This window comes from Lonchura striata, chromosome 23 (genome assembly GCF_050655825.1).
Source record: "Lonchura striata isolate lonStrDom1 chromosome 23, ASM5065582v1, whole genome shotgun sequence".
NCBI lineage: Eukaryota > Metazoa > Chordata > Aves > Passeriformes > Estrildidae > Lonchura > Lonchura striata.
Genome location: NC_140725.1, coordinates 4179944 through 4207065, shown reverse-complemented (window position 1 = coordinate 4207065; position 27122 = coordinate 4179944). Strand labels below are relative to the sequence as shown.

The following is a 27122-nucleotide window of genomic DNA, read 5'->3' as shown; positions in this document are numbered from 1 at the left end:
AATTTTTTTTTTCCCTTTTCTTTCCCTGCTGACAATGAGAGCTTTGGGGGCCTGGGAGAGGCTGATGTAATTAGGCTGAATGCGTTGTGATGGTGGGACTGTGGCCAAGGATGCGTTGAGTCACATCTAATGACTTAAAACCTCCTAATTAATTTTGAATGAACTGGAACAAGGAGGCACAGCTTGACGAGCACCAGGTTGTGAAAGCTCCTGATGTTGAAAACTCGCAGTGTGGAGGCATCCTGGGATGAGGAGAAGTTGGGAGCAGCCTGGTTAAAAAGAGTGGAAAGAAAGAAATGGATGTGAGAACTCGAGGTGGATGGGAGGAAGATTCCGGTGTCGATCAGCAATTCTGGGAGCTCTGCAGCAGCTCACAGTTCAAAAGAGCAGGGAGAAAGGGAGGTAAAAAATGAAAATCAGTGGGCTGAGGTACACATCAGCAGTTCTGGGAGGTCTGCAGCAGCTCAGGGAATGGGGTGATGGAAATATCTCAAATCTCCAGTTCCCCTTTCGAGTTCAGCCTGTGAAATCTGGGAGCCAGATCTGCTCTGGCGCTCGCAGGAGGAAGAGGATAAACGTGTGGATGAAGGAGGATGCTGGGTGGTGCTCCCAGGGTGAAATCTCAGGATCACAAAGGGGTTTGGGTTGCAAGGGACCTTAAAGCTCTTCGTGTCGGAGTCAGATTTGGGTCTGCACCCCTGACTCCCAGAGCTCTCGATAAAAGCACCTGCAGATAATGATATCCCGTGATTCTGTGACAGTTCAGTGGTGCCCATGGTGGGGTTGGCTGAGGGTTGGAATTCGGGACCTTTTCCTGCCCTGAGGAGGCTTGAATTTTGGGAATTCCAGGAATTCTGGGAATTCTGTGAGGCCTGTGAAGCTCCAGTACCCATGTCCTTGGGCTCTGCTCTTCCCCTCTGAGGGGAAGGGAGATTTCTGCAGTTCCTGTTTGGATCCCAAACTGGTTTGGGTGGGAGGGGACCTAAAGCTGATCCCATCCCACCCCTGCCGTGGCAGGGACACCTGCACTGTGCCAGGGTGCCCCAAACCCTTTCCAACCCAGCCTTGGGCACTTCAGGATGGGAAATCAGAGTTTCCATGAGCCCTCACCTGGTACCAGCTCTGGATGTAACTCCAACCCCTCTGGAGTAATTTTTCTCTCTCCATCAGCAGGAATTTGAAGATCTCCTGCACTCGGGTGATTTAAAAACCCCAATCCAAGCTCCCTGCAGCCACCCAGGGCAGTGGGGGGTTAATGCTGCTCCCCCCAAAGCTGCTGTGCCTCCCCTCCTGGAACAAGATCTGAAACGTGCAGGCAGCTCAGTGAAGCAGAATTTTAATCTGAGATCTGTTTTTCTCAAGTCTGATTTTAAGATCCCATGCAGGTCAGGGTTGTCTGATTCTTCACAGTTCATTAAGTAGAGAGCAGCTCATGGTAGAGATTGACTTTTAAAAATGATGGATTTTTATTTATAGCAGAGTTCTACTCATTAATTTTAAAGGATGGAAGCATAAAAGCAGGAATGGGTTCATTAAAAAAAAAAAAAGTGGCATTGGTAATTTAATTAAATTGGGGGTTTGCGTATCATTACAAAAAATGAAATGTTAGTTCTGGGCTGATTTTCCACCCGCTTGGTTGACAGCAGCCCCTGCTCCCAGAACCTGCCTGGGCAGGAAAATCTCCAGGTGGAACCTCCCAGCTCCAGGGGCTTTGGGGGAGGGTGGAAATAATGGGTTTGGGGGCAAGAAATGGTGTCAGGAGCTGGGATCTGCCCCTGGTGGTGTGCAGGGAGGGGCTGGGGGGGGCTGGAGCCCCAAAAACTGGGCTTGGGGACACTCAGATGTGACCAGAGATCAGAGTTACAGCAGAACATCCCAAAACTGGGCTTGGGGACACTCAGATGTGACCAGAGATCAGAGTTACAGCAGAACATCCCAGAACTGGGCTTGGGGACACTCAGATGTGACCGGAGCTCACAGGGACAGCAGAAACCCCCCTGAAAATCCCCAAAAACTGAGCTTTGGCACACTCTGTGTGTGACCAGACCTTGCAGGTGCAGCAGAAAAAACCCTAAAATTGGACCTGGGGACACTGTGTGAGCAGAGCTCATGGGCACAGCAGAAAAAACCCTAAAATTGGACCTGGGGACACTCTGTGTGAGCAGAGCTCACAGTCACAGCAGAAAAAACTCTAAAATTGGACCTGGGGACACTGTGTGAGCAGAGCTCAGAGTCACAGCAGAAAAACTCCAAAATTGGACCTGGGGAGACTCTGTGTGAGCAGAGCTCAGAGTCACAGCAGAAAAACCCCAAAACCTGACTGAAGCAGTTCAGGAGTGATCTGAACATGACATTAGCATAAATCCCATTGCAGGTGATGTCTCATTGCAGAATTTCCAGGCCTGGGCTCACCACAGACCCAGGTGCTCTCTCTGGGAGCAAGGAACTGCTCCTGTGTCCATTTGGGATTAACCCTTCCCTCGCCTCCTGTCAGGAATCCGCAGGAACATCCCACTCCCCATCCCAAAGCGCTGCCCACAGTAGGAATTCCCTCAGCACTGGGGATTGATGTCCCATCTCCCCAGCTCTGCCGGGGTTTTATCCCTCTCTGTGTGTGCCAGGGCATCATTTTCCTTTTCCTCTCGCAGAAAATGGATCATTTTCCAGCACTGAGTGTGACCAGGGCTCTCCCCTGCCCTCCCAGCCCTAACGAAAAGGATCCATCCCTGGAGACGCTGCACAAGGGCCTGATTTCAGTTTGATGAACTCATTTTTAGGCTTGCTTGTCTTTGCTCGGGGTTTTTACCGGCCTCTAAAACTGTGATTGGAGTTGATCTCTTTTGGAGTGGCTGCTGGGAAGCTGGGGGTTTGTTTAAATTCCCTGGAAGTGCTGTGCAGAAGCACTGCCTGAGGATTTATTGGCATTTCAGCTGCAGCTTTCCCATCTTAGGCTGGAGTATGCCACATTTCCCCTGATTTTATTGGGCTCTGTTTTGCTTTAAGTGGAGCTGGGTCCAGCTGTGCTTGAGTCTGGTTTGATGCAAGTGTGTGAAATCTGGATTAAATAGTGAGAATTATAAATCCTGGTGAACTGAAGCATTGGGGTTTTTTTGCCAGGCAGTGTTTTGCTGGGTTTTGGGTAGATTTAAGGTGTAAAACAACCCTGCTTGTATTGCAGGGCCTGTTGAAAAATGTGAACACTGGGTTTAATCAACTCAAGCTAAATAACCAAATGCAATCAAGTGATAGAAAATTGAGAGGGAGAGTTTAGCAGTTAGGAAGAAATTCCTCTCTGTGAGGACTGGGATGGATTTCCCAGAGAAGTTTTACCTGAGGAATTTTGCCATTCCATTTTTACCATTCCATTTTTACCATTCCATTTTTATTCCATTTTACCTCAGCCCTGTGAAAATTCCCTGTCCCTAACCAGGCCCTGCTTCCCCCAAATGGATTACTATATGGCCCTGCTTCCCTCAAATGGTTTTTAATGATGATTATTCCATTTTAGCTGAGGATTTACCTCAGCCCTGTGACAATTCTCTGTCCCTAACCAGGCCCTGCTTTCCTCAAGTGGATTATTCTGTTTTTAATGATGATTATTTCATTTTTCCTGAAGATTTACCTCAGCCTTGTGACAATTCCCTGTCCCTAACCAGGCCCTGCTTCCCTCAAGTGGATTATTCCATTTTCAATGGCAATTATTCCATTTTTCCTAAGATTTACCTCAGCCCTGTGAAAATTCCCTGTCCCTAACTAGGCCCTGCTTCCCTCAAATGATTTTTAATGATGACTGTTCCATTTTACCTGAGGATTTACCTCAACCCTGTGACAATTCCCTGTCCCTAACCAAACCCTGCTTTCCTTCAAATGGTTTTTAATGATTATTATTCCATTTGACCTGAGGAATTTTACCATTCCATTTTTACAGTTCCATTTTACCATTCCATTTTTATTCCATTTTACCTCAACCCTGTGACAATTCATTGTTCCTAACCAGGCCCTGCTTTTCTCAAATGGTTTTTAATGACGATTATTCCATTTTACCTGAGGATTTACCCCAGCCCTGTGAAAATTCCTTGTCCCTAATCAGACCCTGCTTCCCTCAAGTGGTTTATTCTGTTTTTAATGATAATTATTCAATTTTACCTAAGGATTTACCTCAACCCTGTGAAAATTCCCTGTCCTTAACCAAGCCCTGTTTTCCTCAAGATTATTCTGTTTTAAATGACGATTATTCCATTTTAACTGAGGATTTACCTCAACCCTGTGACAATTCCCTATCCCTAACCAAACCTCGCTTCCCTCAAGTGTTTTATTCTGTTTTCAATGGTAATTATTCCATTTTACCTTAGGATTTACCTCAGCTCTGTGACAATTCCCTGTCCGTAACCAAGCCCTGCTTCCTTCAAATGATTTTAATGACAATTATTCCATTTTTCCTGAGGATTTACCCCAGCCCTGTGACAATTCCCTGTCCCTAACCAGACCCTGCTTTCCTCAAGTGTTTTATTCTGTTTTTAATGACGAATATTCCATTTTTCCTGATGATTTACCTCATTCCTGTCCGTAACCAGGCCCTGCTTTTCTCAAATGATTTTAATGACAATTATTCCATTTTTCCTGAGGATTTACCTCAGCCCTGTGACAATTCCCTGTCCCTAACCAGACCCTGCTTTCCTCAAGTGTTTTATTCTGTTTTTAATGACGAATATTCCATTTTTCCTGATGATTTACCTCATCCCTGTCCCTAACCAGGCCCTGCTTTTCTCAAATGGTTTTTAATGACAATGATTCCATTTTTCCTGAGGATTTACCCCAGCCCCTGCTTCCTTCAAGTGGTTTATTCTGTTTTTAATGATGATTATTCCATTTTACCTGAGGATTTACCTCAACCCTGTGACAATTCCCTGTTCGTAACCAAGCCCTGCTTCCTTCAAATTATTTTAATGACATTTATTCCATTTTTCCTGAGGATTTACCCCATCCCTGTGACAATCCCTCAAGTGGTTTACTCTGTTTTTAATGACGATTATTCCATTTTTCCTGAGGATTTACCCCAGCCCTGTGACAATTCCCTATCCCTAACCAGGCCCTGCTTTTCTCAAATGATTTTAATGACAATTATTCCATTTTTCCTGAGGATTTACCCCAGCCCCTGCTTCCCTCAAGTGGTTTATTCTGTTTTTAATGACAATTATTCCATTTTTCCTGAGGATTTACCCCATCCCTGTGACAATCCCTCAAGTAGTTTACTCTGTTTTTAATGACGATTATTCCATTTTTCCTGAGGATTTACCCCAGCCCTGTGACAATTCCCTGTCCCTAACCACACCTTGCTTTCCTCAAATGGTTTTTCATGATGATTTTTCCATTTTACCTGAGGATTTACCCCAGCCCCTGCTTCCCTCAAGTGGTTTATTCTGTTTTTAATGACGATTATTCCATTTTTCCTGAGGATTTACCCCAGCCCTGTGACAATTCCCTGTCCCTAACCAAGCCCTGCTTCCCTTGCAGCCCTGCCCAGCCACACGTGCGGGAACCCGGGGCGGCTGCGGAACGGGGTCCAGCAAGGAACCACCTTCAGCATCGGGGACCGGGTCAGGTACAGCTGCAACCCCGGGTTCTTCCTGGAGGGCCACGCCCTGCTCACCTGCCAGGCCAGCTCGGGACACGGAGCCTCCTGGGATTTCCCTCTCCCCGTCTGCAGAGGTAACGACACCCCCCTGGGAATGAGAGTTTTGGGGTGGGGTGTGGGGTTTGGTTTGAAAGGGTTAAAAAAACAACTCTTCAACTTCAAAAAAAAAACCAAAAAAAAACCCCTTCAAAATTCCGCAGGGAAAACGAGATCCCACTGGAAATGGGTGTGGTGAGATGGTTGGGGTAGGGTGTGGAGCTTGGTTTGAAAGGGTTAAAAAACCAACCCTTCAACTTCCAAATAACAAAAAAACCCTTCAAAATTTCATGGAGGATACGAGATCCCACTGGAAATGGGTGTGGTGAGATGTTTGGGGTAGGGTGCGGGGCTTGGTTTGAAAGGGTTAAAAAACCAACCCTTCAAAACAAGCAAGCGAACAAAAACCCTTCAAAATTCCACAGATGTAATGAGATTCCCCCTGGAAATGGAGTGTGGTGAGATGGTTGGGATACGGTGTGGGGCTTGGTTTGAAAGGGTTAAAAAACCAACCCTTCAAAACAAACAAACAAAAAACCTTTCAAATTCTGCAGGAAAATCGAGATCCCACTGGAAACGGGTGTTGTGAGATGGTTGGGGTGAGGTGTGGGGCTTGGTTTAAAAGGGTTAAAAAACCAACCCTTCAAAACAAAAAAAAAGAAACTTCAAAATTCCTTTTTGTGCCTTGCTAATTGTGCTCCCACGGGGGCTGGGGTGTCTGTAAATACACAAATATCTGTGTTGTTCTACCAAAAACATTTGCTGCTGCTCTTGAAGTCTCTTCCCCTGTGTACTTCAGCAGAGCATCTCCTATTGATCCTTTTATTGACTCTGCCTGTGCAATCAATCAGCCCCTGGGCCATGGAGCTGGGGTTTCAAGTGAGCAAATATTGGTTTTTTGGGATGTTTTTAATGCTCCCTTGCATGGGTGGCACGGCACGGAGGTGTGTTGTGCCTCTCAGTGGTTTTTTTTTGGGTGTTTCCCTGCTGGTTTGGGGCCAGGAGCGTTCAGGGAGTGTGAGGAGGGGCTCAGAGTGACTTGAGGGAGGGCTGCTTATCCCTGATCGTTTTTGTGATCAATGATGATGCTTTTCTCTAAAATAGGATGGTCTTTGTCACTTTTCTTTTAAAAAAAAATTATTTTTGGGTTTCAGTGGAGGTGAAAATACTCACAGAATCAAGGGATGAAGGCTCATTGATTCCAGCTCCTGGCCCTGCACAGACACCCCAAAATCCATCTTGAGAGTGCTGTCCAAACTCCCCTGGAGCTCTGGCAGCCTTGGGAATGTTCCCATTCCCTGGGGAGCCTGGGCAGTGCCCAGCACCCTCTGAGGGAAGAACCTTGCCCTAAATCCATCCTAAAATTCCATCAGGAGGAGCTGCAGCCCCTCTGAGCTCTGCCCTCAATCTGAACACCCTCCAGCTGAACACCCCAAGTGCTCTCAGCTGCCCCTCCTGCCCCTTCCCCATTCCTGGCCCTCCTCTGGACCCTCTAAAAGGTGAAATTCCCTGAAATTCCACCTGGAGAATGGGCAAAGCAGCACCTTGGCAGGAGAAAAGGGAATTCCCTGCTTGCATGGAGCATTCCCTCTTCTCTGAGAGCATTTCCCAGAGTCTTCTCCTTGTCCAGCCTCGTTCAGCATTTGTGGAGGAAGCCCCAGGGAGGAAGGGATTAATCCTGACCCCAGCTGGTGCTGGAGCTGAGGGTTGGCATCATTTCCATTTCTGAGGTCCCCTCTCCAGCTGGAGGAAAAGCCCAGCTTTGCATTTCCACCCTGAAGTGCCAAAGTCGTGTTTGATTTCAACGCTGCCCTTCCAGTCTGGAGTCCAGCACTGGGGCTGGTGGCACCTGAGCTGCTCCAGGGAGGAGGAGGACCCAGGGAATGGCTCCAAGGGCAGCACAAAATGTGCTTTTCAGCTGCTCTGATGGAGCTGTGCCTGCAGCTGATTCTGCAGTTGATTCTGCATCCCTCCACATCTTCGATGCCTTGAGAAAGCTGAGCTAGAACAGAGGCAGGACAGAGTAAAGGAATAAAGGAGGGATTGATTAAAATGGATCCACCTTGGGCAGCACAAGAGCCCAGCCAAGGCTACACCCAAGATGAACCAAAGTGGTCACAAAAAATGGACAACCAGCCACAGGATCTCTCACTTTTAGAAGTTTTGGTCCATTTGTATATTGGAGTTCATTGTCCAATTCCAGCTTTAGGTTATGAAGTCCCATCCTTCTTGTTTTTCTCTCTTCAGCCCACGTTGTTTATACATTAAAAGAGAATACAATCTCTTGGACCTGAGATTTGGGTTATTTGTCCTTGGTCCCCAGCTGGAGCAGGAATTGTTGTTCTCTGTGCAGAGAGCTCGCCATCCCCTCATATGAAGCCCAGACCCACACACTGAAGCAGCACAGAACCTGAAAAACATAAAAGCCAAAACCTGAGGCATCACCTCCACCCTTAAGAGTGGGCAGTGCCCCTCCCTGCCCAGAGCAGTGGGGTTTGCTGTGGCTTTGGGCTGCACCTTTGGGCACCCCAGGGCTCACCCCTCGCCTTTGTTGCAGCCGACGACGCCTGCGGGGGGACCCTGCGGGGCCAGAGCGGGATCATCTCCAGCCCTCACTTCCCCCTGGAGTACGGCAACAATGCAGACTGCACCTGGACCATCCTGGCCGAGCCTGGCGACACCATTGCCCTGGTTTTCATGGATTTTCAGCTGGAGGATGGATACGATGTTCTGGAAGTTGCTGGCACGGAGGGATCCTCGCTCTGGTAGGTTCCTGCTGCTGTTCGTTCCTCGTAGGGTGCTTGGGGTGGTGCTCGTGGGCTTTGTGGGCAGAGCCAAACTTCACAGGGTGGTCAGAGTGAGCATTTTGGGACTGGATGGGGGGAAATTCCCAGCTATTCCCTGTGGTTTCCTTCTAAAACTCGGGATTTGCTTGGCAAAACCCAAGTGAGCGTTGGCTGCTTCCAGTCCTGCTGACTGCAGTGAGAGTCTGTGGTGTGGCTGGGTAGAAGGAGAAAGTTTAAAAAAAAAACCCAAATAAAATAACCCAACCAGTTATTCCCTGTGGTTTCCTTCTGAAACTTGGGATTTGCTTGGCAAAACCCAAGTGAGCATTGGCAGCTTCGAGTCCTGCTGTCTGCAGTGGTGTGGCTGGGTAAAAGAAGAAAGGTTAAAAAAAAAACCAAATAAAATCACACAGCCTTTGAGAACCCCTCAAACCCTGCCACACTCAAGCCTTGGCTTGGCTAAATGTTCTGATGAGTGCTAAACCCATTGCTGTCGATGAATTTCTGGAAATGTTTCACCAGATCCACTTGTCCCTGGGACAGGAGACAGAATTCCAGCCCCTCTCTCATCCCAGGGGTTGCCTGGAAAAATGCTCTCAGGAATATTGCTTTGATCTGGGATAAAGGCCAATATTTCCAATGTTTAGGGGCTACCCCAGTGCCCTGAAGGCAGGAGAAATAAAGAACTGCAGAGGGAATTGGATGTGTTCCTCCTGTTGGTTTTGTAGCAAAGGACACAGTGAGCAACTGAACTCAGCAAATGGTTAAAAGTCCTGACTGGCAGCAAGTGAAAGGTCCTGGAAGTTGGATTTAAACCCAACATCCCTCTGGAAGGGAAGAAGGAAGCTTTTCAAATAATCAGGTGTTGCCTGGGATTATCAGCAGGGAGTTAAATTGTGATTATTTGTGAGGATCCTGTTGCAAATCCCATTTATTTGAGTGATTTATCCTGGCTGGCAATTCTGAGGGAACAGGATTGGAGTGTTTAGGGTCTATTGATGGGAGGGAAGTTGCCATTTACCACGTCCCAATTGTTTACTGTTCCCAGGCCCCCTCGGAAAATTAGATGTTGCTGTTTGATGAAAAAAAGCCCGAGCTGGTTTTATTAGAATGCATTAATATTTTAGGGCACTGTTGGTTCGTAGGCACTCAGCTGTGCTGGCTGGGAAGATGGATGGAGCTGGTTAAAAAACATTATTCAGCCTGGAGGTGTTGCCAGAGCAGAGCTGTGTCTTGTCATGTCAGAAATAAAACAAAGCCTGGCAGAGGGAACCTGCTGTTAAAAAAAATATATAAATTCATTAATAAAATTAATAAACTCCTCGTAAATACAGCACGAAAAAATCTTTTAAAATGCCAATCGTGGGCAACGTAAGCCTGGCTTTGAGCTGAGCCTGTAGTGCACACACAGCCCTTAAAACTGAGATTAAAGCCTGGTTTAAGTTTTACAGGTGCCACTTTGGGGCTCGTTGGAGGGAAAAATGATGGATTTGCATCCCTGCTGCCCTCCAGGTGTCCATGTGCTGCATCCCTGGGGCTGCCTTTCCTCCCAGCACCTTTCCCTGCACGAGCTCAGCCCTTTTTGGGATGCCCTGGCCCCACCTGCAGGAATTCCCCCCTGGCAGAAGCTGTTCCTGCTTTTTGTGCATCCCAGAGTTTCACATCCCCTGAATTTCACATCCCCGAATTCCATATCCCCGAACTTCACATCCCCGAATTTCACATCCCCTAATTTCACATCCCCAAATTTCACATCCCCTGAATTCCACATCCCCGAATTTCACATCCCTGAATTTCACATCCCCAAATTTCACATCCCCTGAATTTCACATCCCCAAATTTCACAGCCCCTGAATTTCACAGCCCCGAATTTCACATCCCCAAATTTCACATCCCCTGAATTTCACATCCCCAAATTTCACATCCCCTGAATTTCACATCCCCAAATTTCACATCCCCAAATTTCACAGCCCCGAATTTCACATCCCCAAATTTCACATCCCCTGAATTTCACAGCCCCGAATTTCACATCCCCAAATTTCCCATCCACACGAGCCAGCCCCAGCCCATTCCAGGGCATCTCATTTTGCATTCCTGAAGGAAACTTTCCAGTCCCACAAGTGGAATTGCAAAGAAGTCTTGTTTGGAATTTCATCTCTCCGAGCTGGCCCGGTAATTAAATTCAGATGAGTCAGTTCTCAATAATTTTTGCCTCTAGGGGAAAAAAAACCTGGTGCTCCTATCTCATCTTTAACCATGCTGATGTGATTCAGCAGGAAAGGAGAACTCAAACCCCTTTTCCTCCCCTTCTGCCTATGAAAATACTGATTTTAATTATTGGTAATAGGGCAGAGAGACTTGCGGCCAATTCCCTTGAAGCCTCTCGCAGCTGAATATTTCAAATGTTTCATTTTCCGAGCGTTCTGAGTAGTTTTAGTCATGGCCAGGGCTGGGCACAAATAAATAAAATTCAATTTCATCAGGAGGATAATTCCTGTGTGATTCCAAGCTATGGAATGGCACCCAGTAATGATATTTATGAGCCCATTAACTGAGCACTTCAAGTAACCTTGACTTGACCTGCTTTTAGAAAAACCTGCATTACCATTCACTTTCCCAGCTTTAAAAATTGATTTTCTTTTTCTTTTTTTTTTTTTTTTTTTTTTTTTTTATGAGCCAGCTTGCTTTAAGTGCTTTCCCATTGATCCCGCAGCCTGGAGAATCCTGGGCTGGGTTTCCTTTGCTCCCCAACCTGTTGGATGTGAATCCTGCAGGAAGAATTCCAAGGGAGCTGTTTGAGACAGATTAATAAAATCACACATTTACAGCTCTTCCAGCTGCTCCCACGGCTCTGCCAGGGAAATTTGGGCCAAAAGATTGCCTTGACTGGGGAGAAATAAAATCCTGCTGGAGGGGAAAGGTGGGATGAGCCCGTGGGATCAGGAAGGGCAGGCTGGGGTTCCAGGCTGGGAGGTGGAATGGGAAGCACAGCTGGAGGTGCCCTGCTCTCCTTTGGGCCATCCAGCTGTGATCCTGCCCTGTCCCCAGCGTGTGCACCACACCTGATCCGGGGGAACAAGAGGATCTTCGAGGTCCCAACAATCCAGTCCAGGCTGGGCTTCCCTGGCATCCTCACCCCCAGACTCCTCCTTGTCTTCCAGCCTTGGGGTCTTCTTTCTCTTTCTCTTTCTCTTTCTCTTTCTCTTTCTCTTTCTCTTTCTCTTTCTCTTTCTCTTTCTCTTTCTCTTTCTCTTTCTCTTTCTCTTTCTCTTTCTCTTTCTCTTTCTCTTTCTCTTTCTCTTTCTCTTTCTCTTTCTCTTTCTCTTTCTCTTTCTCTTTCTCTTTCTCTTTCCCTTTCTTTCTCTTTCTCTTTCTCTTTCTCTTTCTCTTTCTCTTTCTCTTTCTCTTTCTCTTTCTCTTTCTCTTTCTCTTTCTCTTTCCCTTTCCCTTTCCCTTTCCCTTTCCCTTTCCCTTTCCCTTTCCCTTTCCCTTTCTCTCTCTTCTCTTTCTCTTTATATTTTTCCTCCTCCTCTTTTCCCTTCCCTTCCCTTCCCTTCCCTTCCCTTCCCTTCCCTTCCCTTCCCTTCCCTTCCCTTCCCTTCCCTTCCCTTCCCTTCCCTTCCCTTCCCTTCCCTTCCCTTCCCTTCCCTTCCCTTCCCTTCCCTTCCCTTCCCTTCCCTTCCCCTTCCCCTTCCCCTTCCCCTTCCCCTTCCCCTTCCCCTTCCCCTTCCCCTTCCCTCTCCCCTTCCCCTTCCCTTTCCCCTTCCCCTTCCCCTTCCCAAAACCCATCAGGATGAGCACCCAAAACACCCCAAAATGTTCCTGGGGTGTTCTGGAGCTTCAGGATTGGAAAATTTAGGTGGGAAATTCACTTTCAGGGTGGAGATGGTTGCTTTGATAACGAGGCTTTCCAGATCTTTTATATCCATGGTGTGTTTTGTTGGGGGGGAGGGATTGGGATTTTCCTTGGGAATTGTGCTGCTGTTGCTGCTTCCTCCTGGTGTCGTGGGCTTCAGATCACAAAATGCTCCGAGCCTTTTTGGGTTTATTTTAGGAAAATTGCATCAGCTGTCACATTGCCCCAGCGCCTCCCACTCTTTGAGCCTTCCCTTGTCGTTCCCCCTGGGATCCAGTTCCTCCTCCTTGATTTTCTGTGGATAATCCCATGCTGAGGGAATGTGGTGGGAGAAGCAGGGCTGCAAGTGAGGAACGGCCCAAATCCAGGCAGTTTATTCCAGTCTGAGTTCAGTTCCTCCTCCTCAGTGCCTCATTTTCCTTTTGCCTCTCCAACCTTGGCGCTGCATTTTCCTCCCTTGCACAAAATCCTTTCTTCTCCTCTGTTTTTGTTTTTTTTTTCCACTTCATTTGTGTAGAATTCCTTTTGGCTTTGTCCCGTGGCTTCCTGGGAAAGGAACCTGCCCCAACACGTGTGTGGGAATTATTGCGCTCACTTCCAGCACAGCTGTGCCAGATGTGAAGGCAACACAGGCACCCCACCGTGCTCCAGATGTTGGCCAATGGGTGAAAACAAAAGTGGTCCCAGGTGAGCCTGGGAGGACCAAGAACCTTGGAATTCCAGGTTCCTCTGGTTGATTTTATGTTTTTTTTTCCCCCGGAGCTGAGCTCAGGGGACCCTTTGGGGACATCAGCCCTTCCTGGAGCAGCATTTCTGAAATTCTCTTCCTTCCTGAGAACTTTTGGGGCCATCAACCCTTCCTGAAGCAGCATATCAGAAGTTCTCTTCTTTCTTGAGACCCCTTGGATCCATCAGCCCTTTCTGGAGGAGCATTTCTGATGTTGTCTCTCGTTTCCCTGTTCCTGAGACCCTCTGGAGCCATCAGCCCTCTCTAGAGCAGCATTTGTGAACTTCTCTCTCATTCCCATGCTCCTGAGAGCCTGTGGAGCCACCAGTCCTTTCTGGAAAGCATTTTTAGGTTGTCTCTTTTTTCTTGAGACCCCTTGGAGCCATCAGCCCTTTCTAGAGCAGCATTTCTGATGTTGTCTCTTGTTTCCATGCTCCCGAGACCCCTTGGAGCCATCAGCCCATTCTGGAACAGCTTTTTTGAGGTTCTCTCTTTTTTCCTGAGACCCCTTGGATCCATCAACCCTTTCTGGAACAGCATTTCTGAAGTTCTCTTCTTGGGCCATCAACCCTTTCCAGAGGAGCATTTCTGATGTTGTCTCTTGTTTCCATGCTCCTGAGACCCCTTGGGGCCATCAGCCCATTCTGGAACAGCATTTTTGAGGTTCTCTCTTTTTTCCTGAGATCCTTTGGAGCCATCAGCCCTTTCTGGAACAGCATTCCTGAAATTCCCTTGTTTCCACCTTCTCTGATTTCCCTGTTCAGGAAGAGTTTGGGGGAAGATTTCTGCAGGAGCCACCAGTGTTTCAGCAGCTCCTCTCAACTTCCTTTTCCCATCCCTACGTGCAGCTGACCCTTCCCTCCCCACCACCTGAATCTGTCTCTTAAGTGCTTCCCAAAAGTCATTAAAGCTCTGGGATGCTCCGGGATCCCCTCACCGCGTCCCTCTGGCCAGCCCCTCTCTCTGCACACACCTGCGGGTCCTGGAGGTCACAGCTTCACACGGAGCTGCTGCTGGGGTGCTGAGGAGCTCCTCAGTGGGAGCTCCTAATGAACCAACCCGTTTTCTTTATATCAAAGCAGCTTCTGATCCCGCCGTGGTGGCCTCGGAGCTTTCAGCTCCCGGTTTTCATCTCGGAGCTGCCTCTGAAATCCATGGAAAGGCTCTGGCTCCAAGGGTGGGGTTTTGTGGTTTGGGATGTGTTCCTGCTGCTGCTCCCCGTGCAGCTCTCTGGGATAACCCTGCAGGATCCTTTTCCCAGTGTGGGTGGGAGCCGAGGACGGTCCCTCTCCCTGTGCCCCCTGAGCCTCCCCTGCAGCTGCTGCTCCTCGCAGGGGTTCTGAAAAGCAGATCGCTTCTCATCTCACACTTGCCACTCTCTGGCAGAATTTTTCCAGGCTGTAATTGCTTTTATTTGCGAGTTGACAAGAATTATCCTGCCCTGGGCGTGCACGAGGCTGTAGCTGGGAAGGTTTTTGTGTGTCTTGAAAGAGCTTCTTTCATCGCCACTTAAAACCCAGAAAAACGGGGAAAAAATTTCCTTTTCCTGTCCAATGATTGGAGTTTCCTTATTGCAAGAACTCCTGGATGCTTTATCTGTAATTTTCAGATTTTTTTTTTCCATAGGAAGTGTTTTCCATAGGACTGGGAAACGTGGATGAAGTGGCTTTTGAAATCCCTATTTAAATGTCAGTTACATCTTCTTTGGAATCTGCAAAATTGACTTCCTTAATTAATTCCTTCATTTCTCTTCCCAAGCCTTTATGTGTTTTTAATTGGAATCCCACAAAGGTTTCAAAGCCCTAAAACTTTGCTTTAGTGGGAAATGGTCTTCTGGCAAAATCCCCTTTTCTCCTGGGAGGTGCATTCCCTGCAGAGAACATTCTGGAGAAGCTGGAACCAGAGCACTTCCAGTTCCTGCGAGCTGGGGAACTTCCAGCCTTCGGAATTCTTGCCCTCCAGGCCTTGTTTGAACATGGATTTCCTCTGTGAAGAGCCAGAATTTGTGGCTCAGGGAGCTCTGGATTGCAGCAGGCAGAGCTGATGGCTTCCCAAGGGAATTCCAACCATCCCTGAGCATCCTCGGTGCTGCTGGGAAGTTCAAGGGTTGGGAACACTTTGGACAGAGAAGTTTGTGCTCCCACGTTGTCCCAGAGCTGGTGGCACTGCAGAAATAGCTGGGAATGCTGGAAGGAAGGGTAAGATGGGAGATAGAGGAGTCCCATAGCTGGTGGATATTCCTGGAGGGAAGGGAAGGTCTCAGCTCCTTCCCCAGGTCAGGCTGAACAGCAGAACCCACTTCTCCCATCTGCTTCCCAAATCCTGCCCTGGGACATGGCAATGTGAAAAACGCCAATCACTTGGTTTTTAAAATTTTGAAAGTTTAATAATAATTAAATGGTTATAAAAAAAATACAATTAGAGTAATAAAGTTTAGAGTTAGGACAATTACAAGGCAATAAAAAGCAAAGAATTACGGATGTCCGGATGCTCTTGGACACTCAGTCATGACAAACATCCCTTGTGAGCAAAGGAATAACCTTAAAAGCAACAGCCTGTTGCATATTCATATATCTATACATGATGCATAAATCCCTTGCAAATTTAGAGCTTTTTTGGTTTTTTGTCAACTTCTCCTTAATCTTGGTGGTTCCATAAAGACAGAGAGAAGGTGGAAGAATGTTTGTGTTTTCTGCTAAGGAGGCAGGAACTCTTTATGGGCCCCCTTCACTGACACCTCTGTGTGAAGTTTCTTGATTATCTCATCTTATTGCTTGAGCTTGTAACAAATCCTATATCACAATTTCTATTTTAACATTATGTTGTAACCTAAAACTGTATTTAACAGACTACTTAAGAGAATTAATACAGCACAACTTTCCAACATTACACATATAATATTCATTGTTACATTTGCGAAAAGCCAAGCATAAAATATGCATTTTTTACAGCAGGGACAGAAAAACCCCTGTGACAACGGCCCCATGACCTCTCCCCTTTGATCCAATCAAATAGGATCTGATCCCATTCCCACTCTGCCCCCAAAGTTATTTTTCCATGCATTAACGTGATGAATTCCATTTGCTGCTTAGTGGAAAGCTTTTAATGAATATTCAGATTGGGAAGGAGATGCTTTTAGGCCCAAAACGACCCTGATAATGGTTTAATTGCCCTTTTTATCCCAATTTGTCCCTTCTTTGTTGTTTGGTCACCTCAGGGGCAAAGGTCCCCATGGAAAGGCCACTGCTGTGTGCTCTTGAATCCCAAGGGATAAGGGGCAGGAAGCCTGTGATAGTGGAGAGAAAAAAAATCCCTGAAGGTCATAAATTCTTAATTTCTTTCTGCGTTTGTCCTGCAAACAGAGTAAGAAAAAAAATAAAAAACGGTTTTTGCAAGAAGCCTCAATAGCTGTAATCTAAAAAGATTTTCTTTTTGAGACTGAGTCTGAGTCTGACACGCCTGGCTGGAAGCTGAGAAAAACATTGGAACCTCCTTCAGGATGTGACCCAAAATACAGACTGTAAAGCAGTGAATAATACCCAGATTTGGCAGCGCAAGGAGCCTTTAAGCAAGTGCGGGTGACGTTTTGGGCTGTAAAAAGTGGGAGAATTTGGGATTCTTTTTAAAACACTGTCACAGCAGAACACTGACTTCTCCCAGCTACAGCAAGGATTTGGACAAATATTGGTGGGAAGGAGCAGTGCCTTCACTCCGAGGTGTTCCAGGAGCTGTCGGTGCCTTTTTTTTTCCTGTTCAGACACCAATTCCTGACATTTTCCTGTGCCTGTGCAGGGAGGTCTCCCTTTGCACAGGGATGCGGGGAGCTGCGTTTTGGTGTCACGATGTGTCTGCCAGAGCTGATAACACTCGTGTTCTACACCCTGCCTGATCTGCAGCTTCAAAGGGAGCAGCGTTGACACCTCGGATGCTTTCAAAGGCCTCTCCCTGCTGGGCTTTCTCCAGGCCCCACTCAGGGATGTTTTTCTGCTATTTACAAGTTGTTTCAAGGATGGGATCACTTTGTTTTCAGATGTCGGCTGCCGCACAAAATCTGGTTTTAAATGCTCTTTTTGCCTGCTGGCTTTTGCCTGGCTGGGTTTGCTGCAGCTGCTGCCTGGATCCCTTCCCTGGGCTCGATTTCCATCACTCCCTGGTGTGGGAATCCAGAGCATCCCTCTGGCTGCCCTGGGACCCTGGCAGGGGTCAGGAACCCCCCTGGACAGAGCCCCCAGAGACACTGGCTGTGATCTCTGTCCATGCAAAAGAGTTTTCAATCTCACAGGATCAATTACCAGCTCTGAGTGTTTGATATCAGTAATAATTAAGTGTGGCACAGGTGCAAAAGTAAAATTTTAGGATTCTAGATGAGGGGTCCAAAGGGGACAAGATGGAGGAAATTGGGTGTGCCTTGTCCTTTTTCTCCTTCTTCATGCCCTCCATGTTTTACTGTGGTGTTGGCATTTTTCTGTTGGTTCAGGCTGGGGACACACTGTCCAATGTAGGTGACAGATATTGGCACGTTCTTGTAAATGCAGCCCAGGGAGTTTCTGGTATTTAATGTTTGTCACATCCCACTGAGGGCAGAGCCCCACACGCTGCCCTGCAGGACAGAGCTGGGCAGGGCAGCAGAACATGTGAGAGATAAACAGAATAAACAACCTGGAAACCAGCACAGACCAATTCTGGCTTCTGCTTTGGCAGCGGGGCTGACAGACAGAGACTTTCTACAATCCAGGGATCATCAATACCTCAGATTCCAACACCCTAGAGCTGGGAATCACCACTGATGGATCCATTCCTTGCTGAATTCATCCCTCTTCCCTTAAAATTATTTTTTATGGGTGGCTAGGCCTCAGGGAAGGAGAATGTCAGCGTTTCAAAGAGTAGGGAAACACCAGCAGTGTCTGAGAGGGCAGAGGAAACAAAGTGTGACCACAGCATGGAAAAAAACAAAGTTGGGAATTGGAATTGTGTTTCCAGAGCTGGTATTTGTTAATCTCGATGTGTTTTCAGAGCTGGGCTGTTGTATCTGTTACTCCTGGTGTGTTCTCACTCAGGAAAGGTACCCAGTCCTCTGTTGTATTTATTCATCTTGATGCTCCCGTAAATATCTGGGATCTCTGTGTCCTGACACATTTGGACTACAACCCCATATCTATCTATTTAAAATTTAGCCAAACTTTTCAGTTTCACAGCTCTTGACTAGTCCTGGGGGCCTCTTGTCCTCGAATCCCAACCCTGCATTTAACGTGGCAAAAGTTGACCCTTGTTCCTCTTGTTTGCCCTGGCAGGGGTCGGTGATGAGGAGGGAGGTGCAGAGTCTGTTCCCCACTCTGGATCCCTGAGCTGCTCACGGGAGCTGCTGGGTTCCTGAAGGGAGGGGGAAGTTCCTCGACAGCACTTTGGGATCGGTCACTGCAGCCTCTGAAACCCCAGCTGAGCATCCTCGGGACAGGGGAAGGGTTTCCTTTCCAGGGCCTGGTGTTTCCTTAAGGAATTAATCCAAAACGTGCCTCTGGGAATGGCTGTCAGCAGGAGCAGGAGGGATGGCTGTGATAATCATGAATTTCACAGCTGTCCAAATCCTCTGTTTGCCTGCCTGCCCTGGGAGCTGCCACCACTGCTGGCTTTGGCACGGGGACATTTGTGTGTCCCAGACTGAAACCTGGTCCCAGATCCAGTGAGGATCTGAGCTCAGATCAGGTGCCCAGAGCCCAGCTGGAGGCAGATCCTGGGCTGGCTTTTGCTCCTTGGCACAGTTCTCTTCTGTCCTGGCAGGTTGGGATCTCTTCAGCTCCTGCTGGGCTTGGCTGGGACACTTTTGGCTGTTTCACAGTGGGGGTGGGTTGATTTTTTGCCTCCCAGGGACCTTTCTGGTGGCTGGGTTTGGAGTGGGGATCAGGGCGATGCTCAGGGTGTCAGTAAATATTGGAGGATTAGGGATAAACAAAATGTTGTTGACAATTCATGTCCAAGGATTGCTTTACTGGCTGGAATTCCCACAGAATCCTGGAGGGGTTTGGGTTGGGAGGGACCTTAAATCCCATCCCATTCCACCCCTGCATGGGCAGGGACACCTTCCACTGTCCCAGGCTGCTCCAAGCCCTGTCCAGCCTGACCTTGGATCCTTCCAGGGATCCAGGGGCAGCCACAGCCTCTCTGGGCAACCTTTTCCAGCCCCTCCTCACCCTCACAGAGAGGAATTCCTTCCCAGTGTCCCCTCCTGAGTCTTTTTCTCCATCTGTAAAAGAGGAGCAGCGATACCTGAATCTGTAAAATCCTGGAATGCCGGAAGGGTTTGGGTTGGAAGGAGCTCCAAACCCATCAATTCCCATCCCATCCAACCCTTCCACTGTCCCAGGTTGCTCCAAGCCCCATCCAGCCTGGCCTGGGACACATCCAGGGCTGGAACATCCACAGCTTCTCTGGAAAAATCCAGGAAATTGTTCTAAAACCTAAAAACTCCATCAGCCCTTTCTGTTCTTTAAAACAATCCCGTTCCTTTGATAATTCCCAGCTGGAGCACAGGGGAGTGCCCATCTCTTCCTGCTCTCCTTTATCCCTTTGTCTTCCTCCCTCTCTTTCTAAATTAATTTTATAATCATCCTTTAAATGATGGAGCAGCTCAAATTAGCTCTTTTAGCCAGAATTACCTGCATTAAAGATCTCCCTTAAAAAAGAAAAGCATAAAGGTAATTAATCGCTTCAATTATTGTAATGTGGCTTAGCTTGTGCTTTTCTCTTCTAAAAATCTGGTTTTGATAAGTCAGCTGTTCTTAAAAGGGGAAAAAAAAATACAGAAGTGCTTCAGGCTGGAAGCTGGCACGAAGGAATTTGGAAATCAGGTTGTTCCCTGTGTAATGTCAGGGAATAAATTACCCCCATTGATCCTGGAGCAGTGCCCTGTGCTCCAAACAGCCCGGTGGGAAGGGCAGCGCTCAGAGAGGATTTGGGGATTTTTTGCCCAGTCACAGAAGCTTTGTGTGAGTTGAAAATCCAAAGGATATTTGTTCAAAGCCACACTGGAATTTCTGGAGCCTGGAAGCGAATCAAAGGCAAAGGGAAACCAAAGGGAAATCTTGAAAGAGGTTTCAGAGCTGCTCTGTGATGGGTGAGGGGGAGGCTGGAGATGGCAAAGCTGATCTGGGAGCTGGAACAGGAGCGGGGCAGGAGCTGCTCCAGCCCCGAATTCGACTCCTGCCCCCGGAGGGGACTGGGGATGCTCAGGGGTCTCTGCTGCTCCTTCGGATTTCCTCTGCTGCTGCTGGGCGGGGGGCTGTGCCCAGGTGGGTGCTGTGCCCAGGTGGGTGCTGTGCCCAGGTAGATCCTGTATCTAGGTGGGTGCTGGGCCCAGGTGGGTGCTGGGCAGGTGGGAGCTGTGTCCTGTGCCCAGATAGATTCTGCGTCCTTGCCCAGGTGGGAGCTGTGCCCAGGTGGGTGCTGTGCCAGGAGTTTTCTGTGCCAACATGGATCCTGTACCTAGGTGGGGGCTGTGCCCAGGTAGATCCTGTGTCCTCTGCCCAGGTGGGTGCTGGGTGCTATGCCCAGGTGAAGGTTGTGTTCTGTGCCCAGGTAGATTCTGTGTCTTATGCCCAGGTGGGAGCTATGCCTAGCTGGGTGCTGCGCCCAGGTGTGTTCTGTGCCCAGGTGGATGTTGTGCCAGGAGTTTTCTGTGCCCAGGTGGATCCTGTATCTAGGTGGGGGTTGTGCCATGGTAGAAGCAGCGTCCAGTGTCCAGGTGGATCCTGTACCCAGGTGAGTTCTGTGCCCAGGTAGATCCTGTGTTCTGTGCCCTGGTGGGTTCTGTGCCCTGGTAGATCCTGTGTTCTGTGCCCTGGTATGTTCTGTGCCTAGGTAGATTCTGTGTTCTGTGCCCTGGTATGTTCTGTGCCCTGGTGGGTTCTGTGCCCAGGTAGATTTTCTGCCCAGGTGAAGGCTGTGCCCTGCACCCAGGTAAATTCCATGCCCTGTGCCCAGGTAGATTCTGTGTTCTCTGCCCAGGTAGATTCTGTGTTCTCTGCCCAGGTAGATTTTGTGTTCTGTGCCCTGGTGGGTTCTGTGCCCAGGTAGATTCCGTGCCCTGTGCCCAGGTGGGTGCCCACACCTGCTGTTGGTGCTGCCAGTTCTGCTGTCCCAGTGCAAACTGGAATATTTCCAGTGAAACCTCCTGGGCTTTGCATTCCCGGCCTGGCAGCAGCCCCTGGATCCCCGTGCCAGCCCAGCCCTGGCATTTGGGAACGTTCCCCGATTCCCTGGGGTCAGCTGGGCTTGGGAAGGGGCTCCTGACCCAGGGAACCCCCCTGGACTGGGCAGCTCTCCCCCATTTGTTTGATGTGCAAAAAATCTGCTGCTCTTCTGAAACTCTGCTTTTGTACCCTCTGATGTAAGCCTCGTCTCCAGTTGAAGAGAAAAAAGCTCCTGAGTCTGATGGCTGCACTTGATCACCTAAAAAGTCTTTTCCAGCCTTAACAATTCCATGATCTGTATTGCCACATTCCCTCAAAAACCCTTTTGAAAGCAGAAATGTTGAAGCAGGAGGGGCAGTGCTCAATATCTGCTCCCCCAGAAACTCAAAAGCAGAACAATCTCAGTGATTGGCATTTAGAACATTCTGTCATTGATTATTTTTTCTCTGAGGCTTTTAAGGAACTATAGATTTTTAGCCTGGAATTAATATATCGGAGTTTTTGTGGGCAGAATAAAACCCTCATTAAATTTTGCAATGGATCAAACAGCTTGCAATTAAAATTCATTTTGAAGGGAGTTAGCAGAAGTTTTGTTAATGTTTAACATCTTTATGGGTGTCATTCTTTGTAAATTTGGACTAATTGAGTCCAAAGGGACAAACTCACGGATTCTGCATTTTCTGTGCATGCCAGGCCTTGCTTTACTTTTGGCATTTTCCCCCTTCCTTTATGCAAGTTCTGATTTTAGCAAGTTGCCAGGAAAATAACTTATTTTGGTTTTTTTCTGCCAAACTGCCAAGAATCCATCTTCCTAAATCTCGGAAAGACTGCAGCAAATCTTTGGGAAAGACAAGCAAGGCTCTACTGACTCCCAGGTGTTTCCTGGTGGAAATTTTAGGTGATTCCAGATGGGATTTTTTTAGGTTTTCCTTCTAAAAATGTTGCTCAGAACAAGCTGCTCTGGGCATGTAAAAGCCTTGGCTGGGCTCCTGGTTGTATCCTGGAAGTTGGAGATTTCCTTGGCTGGAAGATAAACCAGCCTGAAACGTTTGGAATTGTGAATTTTCATGTTTCTTGCTCCCCTTGAATATTTTACCTGTGATCCCAAAACAGCAGATAGGGAGCAATAGAAAGGGGAGAGAGTTCAGTTGATCTAAACTTTGGATAATTCTGGGAATTTCCTGGCGGATTTGGCTGCTCTGAGCCTGCACCAGGCTTGGATTTAAGGGCAGCAGCACAAATGAAGTTGTCACTGCTTGGGGCTGCTCTGGTCCTGCAGGTTCTTGTCAGGTTCTTGTCAGTTCTTGTGGGCCTGGTGGAACGGGTTTGGGTTGACATGGGAGAGCTCCCGTGGATGGAGCATTGGGGCGGCAGTGACGGCGCTGGGGACACGCGAGTCCCAGACTGAGGCGCGCTGATGGCATCGCCATGGGGGCAGAGCAGACCTTGGATGAGCTGAGGAAACACCATGGATGGAATTTTGGGATGTGCCATGGGGACATCACTGTGCTTTGGGACACACGGGTCCCAGCACCAAGCAGGACAGGCCATTCCTGGTCCCTGTGACTCTGTGGGCTGGAGAGGCGTGCTGATGTTATGGCCATGGGGGCAGAGCAGAACTTGGATGAGTTGGGGGAACACCATGGATGGAATTTCAGGTGAAATCACTGTGCAGTGGGGACACAATGTCCCAAAGCCAAGCAGGACAGGCCAGGCCTGGTCCCTGTGACTCTGTGGGATGGACGGATGTGCTGATGGCACCGCCATGGGGTCAGAGCAGACTTGGATGAGTTGGGGGAACACCATGGATGGAATTTTGGGATGTGCTGTGGTAACATCATTGGGCTTTGGTCCCAAAACTGAGCAGAACAGGCCAGGCCTGGTCCCTGTGACTCTCTGGGCTGGAGAGGGGCGCTGATGGCATCGTCATGGTGGTGAAGCTGACCTTGGATGAGTTGGGAGAACATCATGGATGGAATTTTGGGATGTGCCATGGGGACGTCACTGTGCTCTGGTGACACGTGGTCTCCCAAGCCCAGCAGAAGGAGCCACATTCTCCTGTAACTGCTGGCTCGAGGGATGTCACAGCGTCTCTCTGATTATATCACCGCGTCACTCTGGTGATGTCACAGTGATGTCACAGTGATGTCACCTTGTCACTCTGATGATGTCACGGTGATGTCACAGTGTCACTGGAGGTGTCACGATGATGGTGACCATGGTGGTCACGTCACATCCCTTCACCCGGGCCCCCTGCTCCAGCACCAGGATTTGGGCTCCGTTTCTCACCCCGTGTTTCACAAACCTGTGACACCAAGGAGGGAAGCGGAGCCCTCCGAGGTTTTGTCACGATCAAATGTGGAGCCGCCGCTCGCCGCTGCGAGGTGGCCGCTGATAATGGGAAAATGGTTCAGTAGCAGCCCTAAAAATAATTGTCTGTGACAGCTCTTCTTGGTTCCTGTCAGGAGAACCACTGTTCTTTAAATCCACAGCCCTTGGACTCCATGGCTAATTTATTTGGGTGGACTTTTCATTAATTTGAAAGGTTCTGTGGGTTTAAAAGCCTTCATTAATTACGCTTTAGCAGATGGGAATGCAATAATGTTCTGCAGGTTTGTCTGGGAGGAAGAGAAATTCCCAGTGCTTTGTTTGGTTGTTTCCAAAAGGTGAAATCAGCTGTTCCCAGGCAGAGCTGAGCTTGGCTGTCCCTGTCAGAATTCCTGTGACTGAGGACAGGACTATGAATAAAACAAATTGAAATGTTGACCGCTGATTCCAAGTACAAGGTGATTGGCATTTAGAACATTCTGTCATTGATTATTTTTTCTGAGGCTTTTAAGGAACTATAGATTTTTAGCCTGGAATTAATATATCGGAGTTTTTGTGGGCAGGATAAAACCCTCATTAAATTTTGCAATGGATCAAACAGCTTGCAATTAAAATTCATTTTGAAGCAAGTTAGCAGAAGTTTTGTTAATGTTTAACATCTTTATGGGTGTCATTCTTTGTAAATTTGGACTAATTGAGTCCAAAGGGACAAACTCACGGATTCTGCATTTTCTGTGCATGCCAGGCCTTGCTTTACTTTTGGCATTTTCCCCCTTCCTTTATGCAAGTTCTGATTTTAGCAAGTTGCCAGGAAAATAACTTATTTTGGTTTTTTTCTGCCAAACTGCCAAGAATCCATCTTCCTAAATCTCGGAAAGACTGCAGCAAATCTTTGGGAAAGACAAGCAAGGCTCTACTGACTCCCAGGTGTTTCCTGGTGGGAAGTTTAGGTGATTCCAGATGGGATTTTTTTAGGTTTTCCTTCTAAAAATGTTGCTCAGAACAAGCTGCTCTGGGCATGTAAAAGCCTTGGCTGGGCTCCTGGTTGTATCCTGGAAGTTGGAGATTTCCTTGGCTGGAAGATAAACCAGCCTGAAACATTTGGAATTGTGAATTTTCATGTTTCTTGCTCCCCTTGAATATTTTACCTGTGATCCGAAAACAGCAGATAGGGAGCAGTAAAAGCAGAGGGAAATATTTCAGAGTGTGGAATCCCAGACCAGAACCTGCCCTGGCAGAGCTTTAAAATTCCCCTGGAGTTGCAGGTGAGGAGGAGTCAGAGTTTGCAGAGTTGGTGTTTTGAAGACTCTTCCTAGAAAAACTGGATTGAACCCAAATTTAATCCAAACCAGGGAAGAAAATCTGGAGAGGCTCTGCCAGGGCTGCACTCCTCAAACATCAGCAGCATCCAGCTCAGAGCAGGCTCTTGGTGGCACTTCATTGATTGAAAGGAGAGAGAGTTTAGTTGATCTAAACTGTGGATAATTCTGGGAATTTCCTGGCAGATTTGGCTGCTTTGAGGCTGCACCAGGCTTGGATTTAAAGGCAGCAGCACAAATAAATTTGTCACTGCTTGGGGCTGCTCTGGTCCTGCAGGTTCTTGTCAGGTGTCCTGGCTTGAGTTGGGCAGGGAGATCCTGCAAAGGAAAAAAAAAAGCTCAGATCCTCCGACAATACAAGAATTCCACAGAATTCCAGGCTGGCTGGTCGGTGTCCCTTTCATGGGGAGGGGTCCCAAAATGAGGAAGTCAATGAAGTCTTCCTCCTCCTGACCTTTCTGCCTTTTCAATGCCAATCTGACAAATGAACTCTTGGTAGAACTCCCATTCCTTGTCTTCAGTTGGTTTCAGAACAGAGGAGGCCACAATTGTCTGATGTTCTAAAAGCTCTTTGTCAGTTTGTGTATTCTTCATTATAAACCCAGCTAACTAAACATTGTGCTGACAAGCAATCAGTTATTAGTTAACTACTAACTCCTAACTTCATCAAGGCCTACTCATTTATTTTAATTAACTCTAGTAAGGCTTATTTCTAACTAAAATTTTAGCTCCTCTAAAATCTCTAAATTCCTTAAGATTTACGTTTCACCAGGATGCTGCTGGCTGTGCTCTGAGGTGACCCTGGTGGCACATCCTGCCTGGTTGAGGAGGCAGCTCCATGGAATGTCCCCTCCCCTGGGGCAGGATGTGGTGTTTCCTCTGAATTGCTCAGGATTGTCCCTTTTCCCCCTTTTTCCAGGCTGGGAATGTGCCCATGGCACCCTCAGCTGCTCCCAGAGGTTTGTGCTGGGCTCTGCCCCATCTCCCACCCCGTTCATGAAGGCACAGAACATCACTGGCCCCACATTGTGAAGGTGGATTTTTTTTTTTCCCCAGGAGAAAGTGGAGTCAGTATCTGCTGCCCTTCCCAGAATTCTGCTTCATTTCTGACTGGAGAACATTTCAGGATTTTTGATCTGATCAGACCCGTGGAAATAGGGAATGATAGGCAAGTGAGCAGTGACACAGCTCAGCTGAGTGGAGAAGGTGAAGATTGATCTCTGAGGAGCTGGGAGAGCAAGAGAAGCTGAGAGCAGCAAAGGGCAGACAGAAAGCAGCTTTTTAAAGCAGGAAATAATGAAGCAGAACCCACTGGCAGCACTCAAGAGTTTCTGCAGTTGGAAAGAATTTGTGTGGTGTTAAGGTCATCCACAGAGGCTTCTTAAAAAGTACATTTTGCCCTTGTGCAATTCCTGTTCTGCTGCCTTGGGGTGTTGAGAGCTCTTCAGGAGCACCGAGGGATGGAGCAGCCCCAGACCCTGCTCAGCTCAGGTTGTGATGCTCAGCCCTGCCAGGGCTTTGGCCACCTGCTGAAGCTGCTCTGGAGAGCAGAGTGATGAGTTTGGTTGTGGGAATCCAGGGCATCCCTGGCAGATCTGGGACCCTGGCAGGGCTCAGAACCCCCCTGGACAGAGCCCCCACAGACACTGGCTGTGATCTCTGTCCATGCAAAAGAGTTTTCAATCTTACAGGATCAATTACCAGCTCTGAATGTTTGATATCAGTAATAATTAGGTGTGGCATGGGTGCAAAAGTAAAATTTTGGGATTCTAGATGAGGGGTCCAAAGGGGACAAGATGGAGGAAATTGGGTGTGCCTTGTCCTTTTTCTCCTTCTTCATGCCCTCCATGTCTCACTGTGGTGTTGGCATTTTTCTGTTGGTTCAGGCTGGGGACACACTGTCCAATGTAGGTGACAGATATTGGCACGTTCTTGTAAATCCAGCCCAGGGAGTTTCTGGTATTTAATGTTTGTCACATCCCACTGAGGGCAGAGCCCCACACGCTGCCCTGCAGGACAGAGCTGGGCAGGGCAGCAGAACATGTGAGAGAGAAACAGAATAAACAACCTGGAAACCAGCACAGACCAATTATGGCTTCTGCTTTGGCAGCGGGGCTGACAGACAGAGACTTTTACAATCTCGGGATCATTTAAATACCACAGATTCTCTTATTTGGTCTGTCTTGTAGACAGGGCTGCCTCTCACCCAGCACTGGGATTGAGGCAGCAGGGAGCTCTGCATGGATTCC

At 48.0% G+C, this 27122-nt stretch overlaps 1 protein-coding gene across 4 annotated transcripts in view; it reads left to right on the top strand.

Moving 5' to 3' along the window:
* Positions 1-27122, top strand: part of CSMD2 (CUB and Sushi multiple domains 2) — a 289568-nt gene that overhangs the window by 72316 nt on the left and 190130 nt on the right. For all 4 annotated transcript variants that reach the window (XM_085559781.1, XM_085559782.1, XM_077788452.2 and 1 more), the window contains 2 exons: positions 5515-5709; positions 8229-8436. In XM_085559781.1, coding sequence (XP_085415907.1) covers positions 5515-5709; positions 8229-8436 — 403 coding nt within the window. The remainder of the gene's footprint in view (positions 1-5514; positions 5710-8228; positions 8437-27122) is intronic.